We start from the raw sequence: 21,056 nt of genomic DNA on the forward strand, positions 1-21,056 counted from the left end.
TTCTCAATTCTTTCACTTGTGCTTTCACTTCTTCAATTGGATCCTGATTCTTGTCACTGTTTGGCTTCAGATCAGTATTGTACTGTACCAGCAAGTTTTGTTTTGGTGGCAATGCTTTGTCAGATGCTGGTAACAAAGGGATGGGTCTGGGATCTTTCTTTATGACTTCTTTTACTTTTGCCGCATTGGAATCAAAGTCTGTTCTCCCTTGCTCTTTCATCACTGTATTCTGACTCTCTGTCACTATCCAGGACTAAGACTCTTTTCACCCAATTCAGTCTCTCACTGGCAGATAATCCCAGTATTGACTGTACATTCTTTGGCACCACCACAAATGAAAGCGTGTGCACCATATTTTTGTGTGATACTTTTGCCACACATGTTCCTTTAACTGGAATGTCTGCACCTGAATACCCAGTCACTTTTATATTTGTCTGATGTAACTTTGGTCTAGGCTTTAGTGCATTAAACTCAGATTCTGCAAGAACATTTACTTGTGCTCCAGTATCAAGTTTAAACAGAATATTGTTTTGGTTCACTTGCAATGGAATAATCCAGTCATTCTTACTTTGTTTGTTTTCACAAAGCACATCTATATAAAACTCCTCACGTTCATTTTCGAGCACTGCACTTACATGTTTTATTTACTTTCTACTTCTGCAACAGCGTGAAAAATGATTACTCTTACCGCAGGTGTTGCACATTTTCTGATACGCTGGAAACTTTTTAGATGATGTTGCTGCCCACAACGATCACAAAGTTTTTTTCTTTCAGATGACGCCTTGCTGTCGGTTGGTTTCGTTGTTTGCACTTTACAGTGTCTACGCAGCCGTTCTCGATAAAAAGCTCTTTAGCCTGTGACATCATGGTCTCAGAAGCTTTGCAGAGTGCCACAGCTTTTTCCAAATTCAAATCTTGTTCTAACCGTCTCTCAGACCATTATCCAGAATGCTGCAAATAATTCTGTCTTTAATGAGAGAGTCTGTAAGCTCTGCAAACTCGCATCTTTTACTGTGGTTTCTCAACTCTGTAACAAATTGATCAATCGTTTGACCAGGTCTCTGCCGCCATTTGAAAAACTTATAGCGCTCATACGTCACATTACGCTTCGGTATACAAAATGCATCAAATTTGTCAATTATCGCCTTTAGATTCAAATTATCTCCATTTTCAAAAGTAAAATGTTTATATATCTCAGTTGCATCATCCCTTATTACGTGCAGAATTGCAGCTTTTGTTTTTTCTGTTTTATTATCTGCTCCGATCGCCAATAAATATATTTCAAGACACTGTTTAAATCTTTTCCAGTTTTCAGCTACGTTTCCAGTCAGCTGAAGCATCGATGGGGGTTGCAAAACTTCCATTTTTAAAGCTGTTAGCAAACAACGAAAAAGTTTGCGCTCTTTTCTTCAATTATCTTCGCTTCTCCCGTGTTAGCAAAATGTATTATTCGTCCAGACCGACTTGTGACACCATGTTGTGTTCTTTGTACGTACCGTGGGTTACTAAGAACAAACCATATTCTGGAAGAATAGAACTAGAACTTTTATTTACAACAGCAAACAGCAACCACGCTTCTTACAGCCATGCTTTCTAGATCATTCTCTCATTTCTGGGCATGCTCAGAACTCTGTCCAATCACATTCTGACACGTGACACGTGATATCACCACAAGTGGATGAGCCCTCCATTATGTTCCTTCTGAGTACAGCTGTGATATTGTCCCTGAAGAGTAGAGTAACTCTCCCACCTCTTTTACCTCCCTCTCTATCTTTTCTAAAACATCAAAACCCTGAGACATTAAGCACCTATTTCTGTTCCTGTCTCACCTAAATCTCTGTAAAGGCCATAAGGTCATAGAGCCATGTACCAATCCAAGCTCCAACTTTGTCACCTTTACCCATAATATTGAAGTCAATAAACACTGGCATAAGAGGCACCATTTTCCAGGTGAGAGTGGAAGGCAGAGGCTATGACATTGTCAGTGGACTGATTTGAACTGGAAAGGATACAATGTAGCAGGATGATATGATTAATGTGGTCCATAACCAGCCACACAAAGCACTTCATTATTATTAAAGTCAGTCCCACTGGACAGTAGTCCTTAAGGCAGGTTGGCATCATTCTCTTGGGCACCATGATGACGGTAGAGGCCTTGAAGCCTGTGGGGACAATGGACCCTTCCCGAGAGATGTTGTAGATACCTAAACGCCTTGTACTTTTCTGGGTCATACCTGGACCTTGTACTTTTCTGGGTCATACCTGGACCTTGTATTTTTCTGTGTCATACCTGGACCTTGTATTTTTCTGGGTCATACCTGGACCTTGTATTTTTCTGGGTCATACCTGGACCTTGTACTTTTCTGCGTCATATCTGGACCTTGTACTATTCTGGGTCATACCTGGACCTTGTACTTCTCTGGGTCATACCTGGACCTTGTACTTTTCTGGGTCATACCTGGACCTTGTACTTTTCTGGGTTGCTGGTCCTGAACACCACTGACCTAGTCCTCAGCAGATTGTGGATGACTTGGCTCATTCCTTGTTTCCGGTTGGAGAAGACACTGAATGATAGTGGTGTGGGACTTCAGGCTATTGTACCTCATGCCCAATGTAGTTGTGAGAAGGTGGCACGGCCTGGATGGTGGGGATTTTGAAGATGGATGTTGTCTTCTTGAGGCAGTGTCTCATGTAGATACCACAAGTGGTGGGGAGGGATGTGCCCGTGATGTATTGGGCTGAGTCTACTACTCTCAGCAGCTTCTTACATTCCTGTGCATTCGAATTGCTATACCAGACCAGAATACAACCAGTCAGGATACTCTCAATCATGCACCTGTAGAAGTTTGTTAGAGTGTCTGATGCCATGCTGAACTTATTTAGCCTCCTAAGAAAGTAAATACACAGCCCATGCCCATGCGTCCTGCTGAAGGGTTTTGGCCCGAAACGTCGATTGTACTCTTTTCCATACTGGCCTGCTGAGTTCCTCCAGCATTTTGTGTGTGTCGCTTGGATTTCCAGTATTTGCAGATTTTCTCTTGCCCATGTCTTGACAGGCCCATGCAGAGGAGGACAAAGGGCTTAATTAGGAAAGGGAAAAAAGATTATGAGAGAAAGCTGGCAGGGAACATAAAAACTGACTGTAAAAGCTTTTATAGATACGTGAAAAGAAAAAGATTGGTTAAGACAAATGTAGGTCCCTTACAGTCAGAAACAGGTGAATTGATCATGGGGAAAAAGGACATGGCAGACCAATTGAATAACTACTTTGGTTCTGTCTTCACTAAGGAGGACATAAATAATCTTCTGGAAATAGTAGGGGACCGAGGGTCTAGTGAGATGGAGGAACTGAGGGAAATACATGTTAGTAGGGAAGTAGTGTTAGGTAAATTGAAGGAATTAAAGGCAGATAAATCCCCAGGGCCAGATGGTCTGCATGCCAGAGTGCTTAAGGAAGTAGCCCAAGAAATAGTGCATGCATTAGTGATAATTTTTCAAAACTGTTTAGATTCTGGATTAGTTCCTGAGGATTGGAGAGTTGCTAATGTAACCCCGCTTTTTAAAAAAGGAGGGAGAGAGAAACTGGGGAATTATAGACCGGTAAGCCTGACATTGGTGGTGGGGGAAATGCTACAGTCAGTTATCAAAGACATGATAACAACACATTTGGAAAGCGGTGAAGTCATCAGACAAAGTCAGCATGGATTTGTGAAAGGAAAATCATGTCTGACGAATCTCATAGAATTTTTTGAGGATGTAACTAGTAGAGTAGATAGGGGAGAACCAGTGAATGTGGTATATTTGGATTTTCAAAAGGCTTTTGACAAGGTCCCACACAGGAGATTAGTGTGCAAACTTAAAGCACACGGTATTGGGGGTAAGGTATTGATGTGGATGGAGAATTGGTTAGCAGACAGGAAGCAAAGAGTGGGAATAAACGGGACCTTTTCAGAATGGCAGGCGGTGACTAGTGGGGTACCGCAAGGCTCAGTGCTGGGACCCCAGTTGTTTACAATATATATTAATAACCTAGATGAGGGAATTAAATGCAGCATCTCCAAGTTTGCGGATGACACGAAGCTGGGCGGCAGTGTTAGCTGTGAGGAGGATGCTAAGAGGATGCAGGGTGACTTGGATAGGTTAGGTGAGTGGGCAAATTCATGGCAGATGCAATTTAATGTGGATAAATGTGAGGTTATCCACTTTGGTGGCAAGAACAGGAAAACAGATTATTATCTGAATGGTGGCCGATTAGGAAAAGGGGAGGTGCAACGAGACCTGGGTGTCATTGTACCCCAGTCATTGAAAGTGGGCATGCAGGTACAGCAGGCAGTGAAAAAGGCGAATGGTATGCTGGCATTCATAGCAAGAGGATTCGAGTACAGGAGCAGGGAGGTACTACTGCAGTTGTACAAGGCCTTGATGAGACGACACCTGGAGTATTGTGTGCAGTTTTGGTCCCCTAATCTGAGGAAAGACATTTTTGCCATAGAGGGAGTACAAAGAAGATTCACCAAATTGATTCCTGGGATGGCAGGACTTTCATATGATGAAAGACTGGATCAACTGGGCTTATACTCTCTGGAACTTAGAAGATTGAAGGGGCGATCTTATTGAAACATATAAAATTCTAAAGGGATTGGACAGGCTAGATGTAGGAAGATTGTTCCCGATGTTGGGGAAGTCCAGAATGAGGGGTCACAGTTTGAGGATAAAGGGGAAGCCTTTTAGGACTGAGACGAGGAAAAACTTCTTCACACAGACAGTGGTGGATCTGTGGAATTCTCTGCCACAGGAAACAGTTGAGGCCGGTTCATTGGCTATATTTAAGAGGGAGTTAGATATGGCCCTTGTGGCTAAAGGGATCAGGGGGTATGGAGAGAAGGCAGGTACAGGGTTCTGAGTTGGATGATCAGCCATGATCGTACTGAATGGCGGTGCAGGCTCGAAGGGCTGAATGGCCTACTCCTGCACCTATTTTCTATGTTTCTATGCCTCACTTGTGATTGCATCTATGTGCTGGGTCCTGGGGAGGTCATCTGATATGTTAATGCCCAAGAATTTAAAGCTGCTGACTCTCTCCACTGCCGATCCCCCAGTGGAGATGGCATATGTTCGTTCTGTTTCCCCTTCCTGAAGTAAGCAATCAGCTCTTTAGTTTTACTGATGTTGAGTGAGAGGTTGTTGTTGCAGCTCCACTCTACCAGGCCCAATTCCATTTTGGTGATTGGGAATGGGATTGCTTTATTATTATCACATGTACCAAGATACAATGAAAATGTTGTTATGTATACTGTCCATACTGATCAGATCATTACACAGTGCATTGAGACAGAACAAAGTAAAGCAGTGCAGAATAAAGTTTAACAGCAGCAGAGAAAGTGCACTGCAGTAAACAATAAGTTGCAGGCTCAGAACAAGGTACATTGTGAGGTCAAAAGTCTATCTTATTATACTAGGGCACCATTTAGTAGTCTTATATCAGCAGGGTAGAAGCTGTCCTTGACAGGTCTGTGTTTTCAGGCTTTTGTATTTTCTGCCTGATGAAAGAGGGGAGAAGGGAGGATATCCAGGTTGGGTGGGTGGAGTGTTTGATAATGGTGGCTGATTTACTGAGACAGAGAGAAGTATAGACTGAGTTCACAGAGTGGAGTTTGGTTTTCATAATGTTATGAGCTGTGTCCACAACTCTGCAGTTGCTGGTAGTCACGGGCAGAGCGTTGCCAAATCAAGCTAGATGTATCAAATAGGATACCTTCTGTAGTACATCAATGAAAATTGGTAAGGATTAACTGGGACATGCCAAATTTCTTATGCTTTCTGAGGAAGTAGAGGCACTGGTGAGTTTTCCTGGTTCTGGTGTTTATGTGAACAACCTGTTATTCATCCAAATAGTAAAAGAGAGGCCAGTGTAGATACCAGACCACTGGAAAATGTTGCTGGAAGTTAGTGATGGGTGACAAGGAAATGGTAGACAAACTGAATAAGTATTTTGCATCAGTCTTCCATGTGGAAGACACTAGCAATAAGCCAGAAGTTTGAGAGTTTCAGGGGGCAGAAGTGAGTCAAGTTGCCGTTATTAGGGAGAAAGTGCTTGGGAATCTGAATGGTCTGAAGATAGGTAAATCATCAGGACCAGTTGGTCTACACCCCAGGGTTCTGAAAGAGGTGGTTGAAGAGATTATGGAGGCATTAGTAATGATCTTTCAGGAATCAATAGATTCTGGCATGGTTCCAGAGGACTGGAAAATTGCAAATGTCACTCCACTCTTCAAGAAGGGAGAGAGGCAGAAGAAAGGAAAATAGTCTGACCTCAGTGATTGGAAGATGTTGGAGTTAATTGTTAAGGATATGGTTTCAGGGTACTTGGAGGGCACGTGACAAAATGGATCAAAGTCAGCATGGTTTCCTTAAGGAAAAATCTTGTCTGACAAATCTGTTGGAATTCTTTGAAGAAACTACAAGCAGTATAAACAATCGGTGAATATTGTGTGCCTGGATCTTCAGAATGCCTCTGACAAAGTGCCACACATGAGGCTGCTTAATAATTTGAATTTTTACAGGAAAGATATTGGCATGGATAGAGCATTAGCTGATTAACGGGAGGCAAACAATGCAAATAAAGGGAGCCTTCTCTGGTTGACTGCCAGTGACTAGTGGTGATCCACAGGAGTCTGTGTTGGGACCACTTTTTTAATGTTATAAGTCAATGATTTGAATGATGGAATTATGGCTCTTTGGCCAGGTTTGTGGATGAAACAAGGGTGGAGGGACATGTAGTGTTGCAGTAGCAGTAACGTTGCAGAAAGACTGGGACAGATTAGGAGAATAGGCAAAGAAGTGACAGATGGAATACAGTGTTGGAAAGTGTATGGTCATGCATGTGGTGATATCACGTGCAATGATTTGCCAGTACATGATTGTACAGCACAGAGCATGCGCGGGGTTTTGCCAGAAAGTTTCAGCATGTGGCGGGTTTAAGACATGTTTGTTTATTGCTGTAAATAAAAGTTCTCTAATTCTTCCAGAATATAATTCTTTACTGTTAACCCATTGTACATTTAAACAGAAGTAACATAACATGGTGTCACAAGTGGTTCTGGAAGAATAATACGGAAGAATCGAGAATCAAAGATAATCGGAAAAAAAAGAAGAAAAAAGTTTGAGCTGTAAACAGTAAAATGGAAGGTTTACAACCCCCACCAAAATTGCAGCTGACTGGCAAATGTAGCTGAGAATTGGAGGATATTCAAGCAACAGTTTGAAATATATTTATCGGCAATCGGAGCTGATAGAAAAGCGGACAAAACCAAAGCTGCAATCCTGCTCCATGTAATCGGGAATGACGTAGTAGAGTTATACAACGATTTTGTCTTTGAAGATGGAGATAATTTCAATTTAAAGTTGATAATGGACAGATTTGAAGTATTTTGTATACCTAAGCGTAATTTAACGTATGAGCGGTATAAATTCTTCACATGTGCGCAGAGAGCTACTATAACAATTGATCAGTATGTGACTAAGTTAAGAAAGCGTAGTAGAACGTGCGAGTTTGGATTGCTCACAGACTCTCTTATTAAACATAGACTAGTTTGTGGCATTCGAGATAATGCACTGAGAGAAAGACTTTTGCATGAGCAAGATTTAAATTTTGAATGAGCTTTCGCACTCTGCAAAGCTTCTGAGACCGTCATGTCACAGGCTGAAAAGCTTTTTGTCAAAAACTGCAATGTAAATGCTGTAAAAAAGTGCAAATATATCAAGAAATATAATAATACATGGACAAAACCAACAGAGAGCAAGACGGCATTTGAAAAAAAAATATGTGATTGCTGTGCGCAGGAATACCGTCCAAATCAGTGTTTCGCATATGGCAAATTTTGCTACAACTGCGGTAAGATTAATCATTTTTCACACTGTTGTAAAAGTAGAAAGAAGGAAAATGAAATGAAACAAGTAAATGCAGTGATTGAAGATGAACGTGAGGAATTTTATATCGATGCGCTTTATGAAAATGCTGACATGGAGAATATAAAAGCAGTTGCTGCAGTGTCTGAGACGACCAAACAGGAGGCAATTTATGATGTGAAAAAGCAATGGCAGGAGGAGGTTGCTTCAATGCAAGCGATAATGAAAGAGACACTGAGAGAATATGAGATTCAGTCTAATCACCGTCTAGAGCAAGAACGCTCACAGTGGGCACAGTATAAGGAAGAAGTGAAAGCACAAGTGAAGGAATTGAGAAGTTTCATTGAAATGATGAAGTCTCAGCATAAAAAAGAAATTACACAGTTAATGAATGAATTAGATGAAGAGAAGAAGATTTTCATTCCATTACAAATGGAAGTGGAAGGAATTAGGAAAGATGCAGTCCAAACAGAAGTAGGGAAGCAGATTGCTGAGGAGGATAGCATGAACTGCTTATCTGAAATTCCAGATTCTAACCAGGAGGCATGAAAGAGTATACCAAAAAGTTTAGCTGAGATACATAAAGAAAAGCTTAAAGCAGAAAAGAAGAAGAAAAAGAAGAAGCACAAGAAGAGTCATGGCTCAGATAGCGAAGAGCCAGCTTCAGAGTTTCAGTTAGCTGATATAGATTTGTTTATTAGTTAATGTGGTTACTTGTTTTTCTTTTTAAGGGAAGGAAGATGTGATTCTTCAGAGATTCAGTTCACTGATGCAGATGAGGCAAAACATGTAAATAATAACAAGGAAACACAAGGTCTGTGTATACCACTTAGGAGGTCTACCTCGTGTTCGTAAACCCACAGAGAGACTGATTGAGACTTATTGAATTATGTCTTTGCTTTGATTAATGTTGTTATTTATTTTTTCTTTTTAAGGAACAGAAGATGTGGTGATATCACATGCAATGATGTGCCAGTACATGATTGGACAGCACTGAGCATGCGCGGGGTTTTGCCAGAATGTTTCAGCATCTGGTGGGTTTAAGACATGTTTATTTATTACTGTAAATAAAAGTTCTCTAATTCTTCCAGAATATGATTCTTTACTGTTAACTCACGGTATGTTTAAACAGAAGTAACATAACAATGCACTTTGGTAGAAGAAATAAAACCGTAGACTATTTTCTACATAATTCTCTAGTTAAGAACCTATTTTACTTTTTTGCAAACACAGTGTGTTCCGTTAGTTAAGCTTCGCAGGCCAGTGTTTTGGCTACGGCTGAGATAAGGAGCTGTTTGCTCAGCCTAGGGATGTTGTATTAGCCAGTTGGGTTCGTAACGTGCTGTAACGTTCTGTCCAGTGAGATGCAGTGGAACATTCGAGTGAGCTGGGCGGCATCAGATTACTGGGGGACAGAGATCTGGTTTTGATCCTTTGCTGGCAGGAGGTGCAGAGTGGAGCACAAGGGAAGATGCTCACAGAATGCCACTCGAAGGAGAGACTCCGTCGTAAGGACTGCTTTGTGCAGATGAATGATTCCAAGGAGAAAGTGCCAATACTCCTGAGTTAGCCAGTTTATTCGAAGTAGTCTTCGAGGGACGTTTGAACTGAGGCTGGTGTATTTCAAGCAGAACACGGGTTCAGAGCAAGAGTAATCAAAGCGAAGCATCCAACTACGCTAGAAATGAGCTCCAATGTTTATGTGCACATTTAAACTGGTTTAACTGTACTGGGCCCTTTTTTTTACTTAGTGTTGTTAAAGTTGAAATACCTGTAAATATACTTCCACTTTAATTTTATGCTAGTGTAAGGTCTGGTATTTCCTGGCAAACAATAACTTTGCATGGGGTCGCAGTAACCATAATTTCCAATCCCTCATCAGAACATCCCAACTTTCCTGTTGGGTAGAACATGAATCATACCTAACCGAGATGTGTGTTGCTTATTCTCACCATTACCCATGCAAGGCTGAGTCACATGGTCATTAGCCAGAGTTACCTAATGAGCCTGGATTATTATGAGCTGTGGGGAGAGAATTACATCTAAATGATGAGAAAGTTCAAAAATCTGAGGTGCAAAGGGACTTCAGACTCTTCATCCAGGATTCCCTAAAGGTTAATTTGCAGGTTAAGTGGGTGATGAGGAAGGCAAATGCAATGTTAACATTCATTTCAAGAGGTCTATAATATAAAAGAAAGGATATAATGTTGGGGCTTTATAAGACACTGGTGAAGCCTCACTTGGAATATTGTAAGCAGTTTTGGGACTTTTATCTAAGAAAGGATGTGCTGACATTGGAAAAGATTCAGAGGAGGTTCACGAAAATGATTCTGGGATTGAAAGGCTTACCATATGTGGAGTGTTTGATGGCTCTGGGCCTATGCTCACCTGAATTCTGAAGAATGAGGGGGAATTTCATTGAAACTTATCAAACATTGAAAGGCCTCAATAGAATGGATATGGAGAGGATGTTTCCAATGGTGGGGGAGGCTAGGACCAGAGGATGCAGCGTCGGAATAGAGGGACGTCCATTTAAAGCAGAGATGAGAAGGAATTTCTTTAGCCGGAGAGTGGTGAATCTATGGAATTTGCTGCCACAGGCAACTGTGGAAGCCAAGTCAGAATCAGAATCAGAATAGGGTTTATTATCACCGGCATGTGACGTGAAATTTGTTAACTTAGCAGTAGCAGTTCAATACAATACATAATCTAGCAGAGAGAGAAAAAAGAAAATAATAATAAACAAGTAAATCAATTACAGTATATGTATATTGAATATATTTTTAAAATGTGCAAAAACAGAAAAACTGTATTAAAAAAAAAGTGAGGTAGTGACGAAAGATTCAACGTCCATTTAGGAATCAGATGGCAGAGGGCAAGAAGCTGTTCCTGAATCACTGAGTGTGTTCCTTCAGGCTTCTGTATCTCCTGCCTGATGGTAATAGTGAGAAAAGGGCATGCCCTGGGTACTGGAGGTCCTTAATAATGGATGCTGCCTTTCTGAGACACCGCACCCTGAAGATTTTCTGGGTACTCTGTGCTAGTACCCAAGATGGAGCTGAGTAGATTTACAACCTTCTGCAGTTTCTTTCAGTCCTGTGCAGTAGCCCCTCCATATCAGACAGTGATGCAGCCTGTCAGAATGCTCTCTACCGTACAACTATCGAAGTTTTTGAGTGTATTTGTTGACATGCCAAATCTCTTCAAACTCTTAATAAAGTATATCCGCTGTCTTTCCTTCTTTTAACTACATCAATATGTTGAGACCAGGTTAGACCCTCAGAGATCTTGACACCCAGCAACTTGAAGCTGCTCATTCTCTCCACTTCTGATCCCTCTATGACCCTTCCTGAAGTCCACCACCAGCTCCTTCATCTTACTGGCGATGAGTGCCAGGTTGTTGCTGCAGCACCACTCCACTAGTTGGCATATCTCACTCCTATATGCCCTCTTGTCACCATCTGAGATTCTACCAACAACGGTTGTATCATCAGCAAATTTATAGATGGTATTTGAGCTATGCCTAGCCACACAATTATGTGTACATAGAGAGTAGAGCAGTGGGCTAAGCCAACACTCCTGAGGTGCGCCAGTGTTGATTGTCAGTGATTGGGATACATTATCACCAATCCGCACAGTTGTGGTCTTCAGATTAGGAAGTCAAGGACCCAGTTGCAGAGGGCGGTACAGAGGCCCAGGTTCTGCAACTTCTCAATCAGGATTGTGGGAATGATGGTATTAAATGCTGAGCTATAGCTGATGAACAGCATCCTGACATAGGTGTTTGTGTTGGCCAGGTGGTCTAAAGCCGTCTGAAAAGGCATTGAGATTGCATCTGCTGTTGACCTATTGTGGCGAAAGGCAAAATGCAATGGGTCCAGGTCCTTGCTGAGGCAGTTCAGTCGTCATGACCAACCTCTCAAAGCGTTTCATAACTGTTGATGTGAGTGCTACCGGGCGATAGTCATTAAGGCAGCCCACATTATTCTTCTTAGGTATATTCTTATGACCCTATTTCTTAGGGTCATTGGGTATATTTAAGGCAGAGGATGATAGATTCTTGATTAGTCAGGGCATGAAGAGTTAGGAGGAGAAGTCAGGAGATTGGGGCTAAGTGGGAAATAGATCAGCCATGATGGAATGGCGAAGCACACTCGATAGTCCAAATGGCCCAATTCTGCTCCTATATCTTATCGTCTTAAAACGGTGGTTGTCATCAGCTAATATGTATATGGTTCAGATTCAGATTTATTTATCACACATACATTGAAACATTGGTATTGGTGCTGTGCTTAGCCATCTGTTCATGTATGTATAGAGAGCTCTTAATGTGCAGCTGTGTTGATGGTCCGTGAGGAGACGTTGTTACAAAAGGGGAAACTCTTCCAGTTTAAACTGTTACAGTTTCCCACTTGTAGAGGGAGATACAGAGACCCAGGTCTATAGCTCCCTCTGCAACTAGATACTCAACTTCCTCATTGGATGAGGTTCAATGGGATGATTGTGTTGAACACAAAGCTGCAGTTGATGAACAACAGCAGCCTGATGTACAAGTTTCAGTTGTCCAGATGGTCTAAGGCAAGGTGAAGAGCCAGAGAAATCTCATCTACTGTTAACCTGATGTAACAGTAGGCAAACTGTAGCAGATCAAGGTCACCTTTGAAGCAGGAGTTGATTTGTGCCATAACTAGCCTCATGAAGTATCTCATTACAGTTGATGTAAGCACTACCAGGTGGTATATATTGAGGCAGGTCACCATGTACAATAGACACCTTTTGAAGCAGTTGAGAACCTCAGACCGCAGAAGTGAGAGGCTGAATATATCGATAAGTACTGCAGCCAGTTGGTCCACACAGATCTGTAGAATTCAGCCAGGTGCAGCAGCTGGACCAAACACCTTTTGTGGATTCGACCTCAGAGACTGAGACTGCAAGCTCATCTGGAGACATTAGGGTTTCGATAGATGTGTCATAATTTTCCCTATTAAAGTATGCATTAAAGGCATTGAGCTCATCCAGGGGTGATAGGTCATTGTCACTTATGCTAACCAATCTCACTTTATAGGAAGTAATATTGTGCAAGCCCTACCACGGTTATCAAGTGTCCATGTGTTTTCAGTTTAGTCTGAAATTGTAAATGTTCTGCTTTTCTGTTCCAAACAAACTAGATTATATATATGAGTAGTCCAGGCCAATGTATCTGCTCATAGTTATAACAGCTCTAGTGAATCCTTGCCCCAAGGTTTTCAACTTGTCCAGGCAAACACAATTCGAACAAAGATTGAATTGTCAATAATCATGAGCTGAAACATAGGGCCAGATTTGGCAGTCGGTAGTGGCCGACATCAGTATACCACAACATCATTTCAAACAAAACTGCTCACAAAGACTGAGCAATTTTTGCTGTTTGGACTTCCCCACTTTTGAGGTTAGTTGCTGTCTGGTGTCATAAAATGTTGTTTAGCAGCCAATCACACTGAAGAATTTGCTCAGTAAACCAGCAAGTAAAAGGCACAATTTTCAACTAATGTTCTGAACATTTTGCAAAGCATACTCCAGAAACTGCTGCCAGTCTGGCAGCTCTTGGGCTGCACTCCCTGGAGTTCAGGAGAATATGAGGGGGGGGGTCTCATTGAAACATTTCCGAATGTTAAAAGGCCTGAACAGATTAGATATGGCAAAGTTACTTCCCATGGTAGGGGATTCTAGGACAAGAGGGCTCGACTTCAGGATTGAAGGACGTCCTTTTAGAACTGAGATGTGGAGAAATTACTTTAGTCAGAGGGTGGCGAATCTGTGGAATTTGTTGCCACAAGCGGCTGTGGAGGCCAAGTCACTGGGTGTATTTAAGACAGAGATCGATAGGTTCTTGATTAGCAAGGGCATCAAAGGGTGAAAGCAGGGGACTGGGGATGACTGGAAGAATTGGATCTGCCCATGATTGAATGGCGGAGCAGTCTCGATGGACTGAATGGCCTACTTCTCCTATATTTTATGGTCTAAGCGTTGTACTCTTAAGTATTTCATTTTGAATGCCTCCATCTTACCAAGTACATTTTTGCCGGAAAACTGTTTAGTGGTGTAATGGCAATAAATGCTAACAGTTTCACTATCATTCCAATTGGACTGCTTTTTTACGTTTTGCTGACAACTCAAGATACACCTGCTGTAGTTAAGAATAGTTACTTCAGCGCAGATAAGGAATTGAATTTGGGACTTTCCCCATTGTGGGTAACTCAGAATCAAACCATATAAAACAAAAACAAAACTAGTAGATTGGAAATCTGAAATTAAGCCATTAAATTCTAGAAGTACTTATTAGGTCAAGCAGCAATTCCAGGGAAACTGAGTTAGTATTTCATGATAATAACATTACATCACAACTGTGAGATCTTTGAAGATGTAACAGCTTTTAAGCAAGAACATTGTGGGGGGGGGGAGGAGAGGAAAGAACAAAAGACAAAATCTGGTTAGGGTGGGAATCCGGAGACTAAATTACAAAAGGAATGATGCTGCAAGGCAAAAGTGCTTTTCTGGTTAATTCCTTACGTTGTATTGATTGATCGCTGTCACTAAAATACTATTTACCGTACAGGAAATTATATTTTGTATGACTAAGTGTAAAGATGTCTGATTTATCTTTTGTTAAATTCCTTGACCACCTAAAATTTTGTTTCAAAAACCATGAAATGAAATATACTAATTGCAACGCTATTTTTTCCATTGGCACACTGTGTGGCTAATATTCATTTGTATTTAAAATAAATCTTTTAAAATATGCCCGGCCTTTTTTTTTTGCCTTGTGGATCTATTTAGGAAGTACCGGTTTTTTTCTGCAAGACTGAAACTTAAGCTTTTTTTTCTATTTTTTTCTTTACATTTTGAATCTACTAATTGCGTTATTCACTGCGTTTTCTGTTGTGGCTGAGTGGTCAAAAGACAGGACAATTCTAGTATTGTTCAGGCAGCAACCGACAGAAAATTTGGATTTTATCGCGGTACTGAGGTTTTAATTTTGTTGAAATGTTCTGTTCTTTGTTATTGAGTGCTACTCATGAAGGCGATGTGAATAAAATTATCAGAGGTTTATCGTGATGTATATGGTAGGCGTTGCATACCAAATAACGAGCGCGTCTGTCTCCCCGGTAGTAGGAAATGTCTCTGCACTGGTCTTCATGGTGTATTATTTACAGCTTGCCATTCATGTGTTGGATTTTGGACTGGTGGAAAAGTATCGCTATGCAAAGGTACCTTTTTCTTCTATCGCGTTCTTTCTAGCAACGATCCTTTCACTTATACTGCACGACTCGCCAATACTATAATTAGTTTGCGACCTGAATCCAGAGAAATGGCTTCTACCATCCAAGCCTTTGCATCAGTTTTCTACTGGTGCCAATAACCATTTCCAGGAACGCTGCAATGCCATTTGCTGCACGGTTGATTTCCGGAAAGGCGGTCCCAATTGTGTCAGATATTTATGCTAATCAAGCCGAGCTCTGCGCTTTTTAATCCACGCCCCGGCGGTGCAGATAGAGGGTGGTATCTGAGTCTGGTGGAGCAGGACAAAGATAAAGGTAAGCAATACTACCGGATTCTCTTTTAAGCATCTTTTTGTGACTAATATCTCGATTTCGCTGTATTTGGATGAAAACATCCGTCGATGTTCTCAATTCTGTAGGTTTTCAGGAGAAACTACGACCTTTATTAATAATGAGTAATTAGTAAGAGAAGCAAAATGTTAGTTTATTTATATAAAGGTGTACGTCAATCTTCTACACGGATAATTCTATAAAGGTTTGGAATTAAAAGGGATTAGATCATTCCGAAAACTGCGACTCCCCCCAAAGAACTTGTTTATTTTTTAAAATTTGAAATATTGAAACGTTTTTCTTCCCATAACCTCTAGTTTAAAATTAAACAGTACGTGAAATTCAACCAACTAGTTTTATTAAATTTTATTCGTAAACTATAATACCAAAATATCCTGGTCTGAATTAATGCCCATCCGTAGGGCGGCTCCCTTTCACAACAATGCTAAAACGGAGAATGTAGGATTAGTACGATCTTAGAACATCTTAGAGTGAAATACGTGCAGACCGAGACTGTTAGTAAACTATAATGTTAGAATGCATATTTTCATGTGATCCATCCATTTGTAATCTTTTATATATTTGCACGAGTTTAACACGTATAATCATTATAATAGGTTGGTTTTTTTATTTCCAAAACTTCTGGTTAACCATATTCACACAAAAATATTTTAAATATTATTCAAAAATTTAAATTTACTTATGATGCTTTGCACTGGCTTCTTTGCATTCACAGTAAGAGATTTAAATGCCGCATTGCACTGGATAAGACTTTTGTGATTTTTATTTTGCAGTAGACGCCATGTCAGACAAACCAAATCTATGTGAAATCATACAATTTGATAAGAAAAAACTGAAGAAGACAGAAACCAAAGAAAAAAACCCTTTGCCAACAAAAGAGAGTAAGTATACCAGATCTCGAGACAACCTACAGACTGTCGGCCACACCTGTGCGATAGATACTGTTGTAAAGTATCATTAGAATTTGCTATCGGCTAGTCATTAAATCATTATCAGCTTGATCTTCAGTGCAGGGTATTGTGACTGGAACGTTTATGGACTATTTAACATCCTTAAATATAATTTAACTCTATCTTGGAGAAAACCTAGTTTAGGTTTTTGAATTTGGATTACATCGATTTGCTTAAAAAGTCAGTTTCTTTTTATGTTTCAGCAATTGAAGAGGAAAAAAGGCAAGAATCATCTTCATGAATGTGGAATGGAGGAGATGCAACTTTTAATTATTTTTTTATGTTGACTGGTTTTAGTTTCAAAACCCTTACACCAACTAACTCTCAATGGGACTCTTGTTGCAGCATCCACTCCAAATCTCAAGATGGAGGCTACTTCCTATAATGCACCAAGGGACCAAATTATCGATATAATGGTGATTGGATTGTATGGTTTTGGAAACAATGTATAGTGCACTAAAAATGTGAAGTAGTTTATTTAATTCATGTTTTAAATTCACATGTTCATTGATTCTTCTATGCTTAATGTGTTACAAAGTAAATAAAGACCAACAAATAAGTAAATGTGTGAAATAGTGTAGACTTGTTGTTTCTTATCCTCTCTCAAGCTTTCTTCCTCTCCTTCCCCCTCCCCACTATCACCATCAAGAGTTTCAAAATCCTGGAAAAATCAATTTGCTTTCTTTTTGATTATATTTTCTATCTGCTCTTACTGCATCTGCAAAATGTTCACACATTCTTGAAACTATAATTGAATGAACAATGTAGATGTTAACCTGCAACCATTTTGGAACATCAAACATTACAATTGTATGTTAATGATATGGTGGAAACAGTTCAATTATAAAAGAATTTTCTTAATGTATTTGCAAATAAGTTCAATTGTTCCACACACCTAGAATAAAAATAATGCATAGTTAATCATCAGCAATTGTAAGCATCTTTAAGAATGGAAAAGTCTTTCCAATATCTTGGAGAATATAGGTTGTCAGTGTATACGTATCCATAAACTATGAAATATGTGTACATTTAGAGGATCCTATTGTCCAGTATAAATCATAAATCACTAATTTAATAGATGATGTCCTATGTATCTGCAGTGAATTATCCAAATAAAATTTGAATGTTTCAGCCAACTAAAGACATATCAACAGTAAATGTATTATAAGATATTTTTATTTATAGAATATTTTAAATCTAATTTAACAGGATAAAATGTTTTGGGGGAAAATAGAATGCTTTCTATCAAAGTATACTTCTTTCCAATTAACCATTTTGTAAGTTTTAAGGATTACAATAAATGGAAGTTGCATCAATTGGAAGTCTTCATTTTCATATTTTCCTAGATAAATTTTGTTAATAATTTGATTATTATGTACAAGTTGATAAAGAATTTGTTACCAACCATCAGCTAGTAAATTATTGACTCTTTCCCATCCTCCTTTCTACATGATAAATTTCAAATCACATAGCAAAGACTTAAGTTTAATGAGTACAAGTTTGCACCCAGCTTTTTATTGAAATGTAATTACATAATGCACTTGGTAATGTGGTTATCCTTTCTTGTATATCTACAATAGCAATTGCAGGGTTCTGAATGCCTGTGAATAAATCAGCATTGTATGGTTCTGGTTGTTTTGAGTTGTCTGGGCTTTGCCAGATTAGGGAACAGTTAGAAATCTCCACGTGAAAAGGTGGCAATGCAGATGACAATGAAAGTAAATTTGATATGGTTGGAATGTCTCATGCTCTCTATAATCCCTCCTCACAGTTTACAAATATCAAGGCTTCTATATAAATATTAGTTGAAAGATCCCTGCTGATGCAATCTGTGAATTTTAATGCTGACTGTCTCATGACTTTAAGAAAGGAATATGAAAATGTGTAGAAAAAGGGACAACCTTTCTTGATAACATTTGTGAAAAATACAGCATATAGTGTATTAGAATTGTTTAGTTTTAATGCAGCGTTCTTTTAAACACAAATTTTAGATGCATTCTATTTAATTATCGATTTTACATATTTTATCTTTCAAATTTATGATGGAACATGTTCCCCTTTAAACACTAATCCTATTACACAAAAATTATAAAGCTATCACTGAAACCCACAAAATTTGTTTTGCATTTTAACATAGCTCCGGTTTTGTTACAAAGAATATTTATGTCAACTGAGACAAATGGTAATGTTTATGCATTGTCATATCACCAATTTCTGTACTAAAGATATACAGTATTCTCAATAAATTCCTTTTTCAGACTCTGCATGGTTTTCAAAATAATATTATTTTGGTGGAGCTGTCTTTAGAAATAAAGCTAAATGAAGCTCACTTCTTTAACAACCAAGAAAATGTTTTTGCCTTCTGCTCCACTGCAATGTTTCTACACAATTTGAAGTAAAATCTTTCCAAGTACAGAATATAAAATAATTGTGAAGTTTTTAAACTGATTTAAAAATCTCTGCATTGCCTCCAACGTAAGCCAAAGTGTAAGAAAATGTTTCATTGTTTCTGCAACAACAAAATTAACTCCTATACAAAAATAGATCGAAAGATGATAAACAATATCCAGTATTTTTTGATGTCGGAGCTCACAATAATTATGTAAATAAAAAAAGATCCTGATTTAGACAATGTGAGTCAGCTAACAGATGGGCCATTGATTTTGGAACACTCTGAGCTTGGAACAGCTGGCAACACAGTGGAACAGACGAGCAATAGTTGTCTTTGTTCAAGAATACAAATTTGTGAGTACGTTAGAATGACATAATACCAAATTTTAATTACTTTATTCCTGGAAATTAATAATGAACTGTTAAATTATTCCTCGTAATGGAACAATAATTGTTCAAATCAAAGAAAAATCTATTAACTCCTCTTTTTACCCTAAAGTGCCATCATCTTACTTTTGTGGTTTGGATTAATTCACTAATGGTCACAGAATACTTGGGTATTGGACAATGATCAATTTCCATTTTGTGCATTGTGTGTTTGCTGTTGCATTGTGTCTGGAAAAGGCAGTCAGCTGACTATTGATGTCTGCACCAAGCAGACAGCATGTTTAGCTATTCCAGGCATAATTAACAGTGCTGAATTAACTCCCAGGTTGACGAATCATTTTCAGCAATAGAAAGTGCACTGAAATTAGAAATACTCGAGTATCTTTTGTTTTCTGTTATCTACAGTTCAAAGTTGAATAAATGTCTTCCTTCTGTCTTACAATTGGGTTAGATTAGTCTTTAGGACCTTAGTATAGTATACTTTGATTACAAATGGTGCTTTATTATTTGTGAATTTAAATGTATAATCTTACTTATTAGATACACCTATACACCTGCTTTATTAGATACACCTATACACCTGCTCGTTAATGCAAATATCTAATCAGCCAATCATGTGACACCAGCTCAATGCATAAAAGCATGCAGATATGGTGAGAGGTTTGTTGTTGTTAAGACCATGGAATGATTATTGGTGCCAGACAGGGTAGCTTGAATATCCCAGAAACTGCTGATCTCCAAAGATTTTCACGCACAACCATCTCCAGAACTTACAGAGAATGGTGCGAGAAACAAAAACATCCAGTGAGAGGTGTTTCTGTGGGCAAAAGCAACTTGTTAATGAGAGAGGTCAGGGGAGAATGGCGAGACTGATTCAAACTGACCGGAAGGTGACAGTAATTCAAATAACTATGTGTTACAGCAGTGGTGTGCAGAAGACTTTCTCTAAATGCACAACATGTCAAACGTTGAAGTGAATGCAATACAGCAATAGAAGACCACGACATAGCCTCTTTATTAGGTATAGGAGGTACTTAATAAAGTGGCCACTGAATGTACTGTATACTAGGGTTGATGAATACATCTACTGAGACAAAATTATCGTGTAACAATCCAAATTTGCTGACAATACAAAACTGAATATCAAGTTAAGCCATAAGCAAAGTTTAAAATTCCAAGTAAGGTCTATTATCAGAGTACATACATGTTCTGAACTTAAAGAGGGGTAACTTTGAAGGTATGAGACGTGAATTAGCTAAGATAGACTGGCAAATGACACTTAAAGGATTGACGGTGGATATGCAATGGCAAGCATTTAAAGGTTGCATGGATGAACTACAACAATTGTTCATCCCAGTTTGGCAAAAGAATAAATCAAGGAAGGTAGTGCACCCGTGGCTGACAAGAGAAATTAGGGATAGTATCAATTCCAAAGAAGAAGCATAAAAATTAGCCAGAGAAAGTGGCTCACCTGAGGACTGGGAGAAATTCAGAGTTCAGCAGAGGAGGACAAAGGGCTTAATTAGGAAGGGGAAAAAAGATTATGAGAGAACACTGGCAGGGAACAAAAACGGACTGTAAAAGCTTTTATAGATATGTAAAAAGGAAAAGACTGGTAAAGACAAATGTAGGTCCCCTGCAGACAGAAACAGGTGAATTGATTATGGGGAGCAAGGACATGGCAGACCAATTGAATAATTACTTTGGTTCTGTCTTCACTAAGGAGGACATAAATAATCTTCCAGAAATAGTAAGGGACAGAGGGTCCAGTGAGATGGAGGAACTGAGCGAAATACATGTTAATAGGGAA

The 21,056-nt window shown here is 39.3% G+C and overlaps 1 protein-coding gene and 1 long non-coding RNA gene across 2 annotated transcripts in view; both read left to right on the plus strand.

Annotated features, from left to right (window-relative positions):
• The window catches only part of LOC134349288 (uncharacterized), a 30,156-nt gene extending 21,215 nt beyond the window's left edge, over positions 1-8,941 (plus strand). Inside the window, exon 4 of the long non-coding RNA XR_010018632.1 lies at positions 8,844-8,941. This is a non-coding gene — a long non-coding RNA (uncharacterized LOC134349288). The remainder of the gene's footprint in view (positions 1-8,843) is intronic.
• A 6,384-nt stretch (positions 8,942-15,325) lies between these two features.
• LOC134349287 (thymosin beta-11-like) lies at positions 15,326-18,676 on the plus strand. The gene is made up of 3 exons (XM_063053367.1): positions 15,326-15,482; positions 16,292-16,399; positions 16,672-18,676. The coding sequence occupies exons 1-3, from the start codon at positions 15,386-15,388 to the stop codon at positions 16,707-16,709; spliced, it is 243 nt and encodes an 80-aa protein (XP_062909437.1). The 5' UTR covers positions 15,326-15,385; the 3' UTR covers positions 16,710-18,676.
• Positions 18,677-21,056: the final 2,380 nt, after the last annotated feature.

Source organism: Mobula hypostoma, chromosome 7 (assembly GCF_963921235.1).
Source record: "Mobula hypostoma chromosome 7, sMobHyp1.1, whole genome shotgun sequence".
Lineage (NCBI taxonomy): Eukaryota > Metazoa > Chordata > Chondrichthyes > Myliobatiformes > Myliobatidae > Mobula > Mobula hypostoma.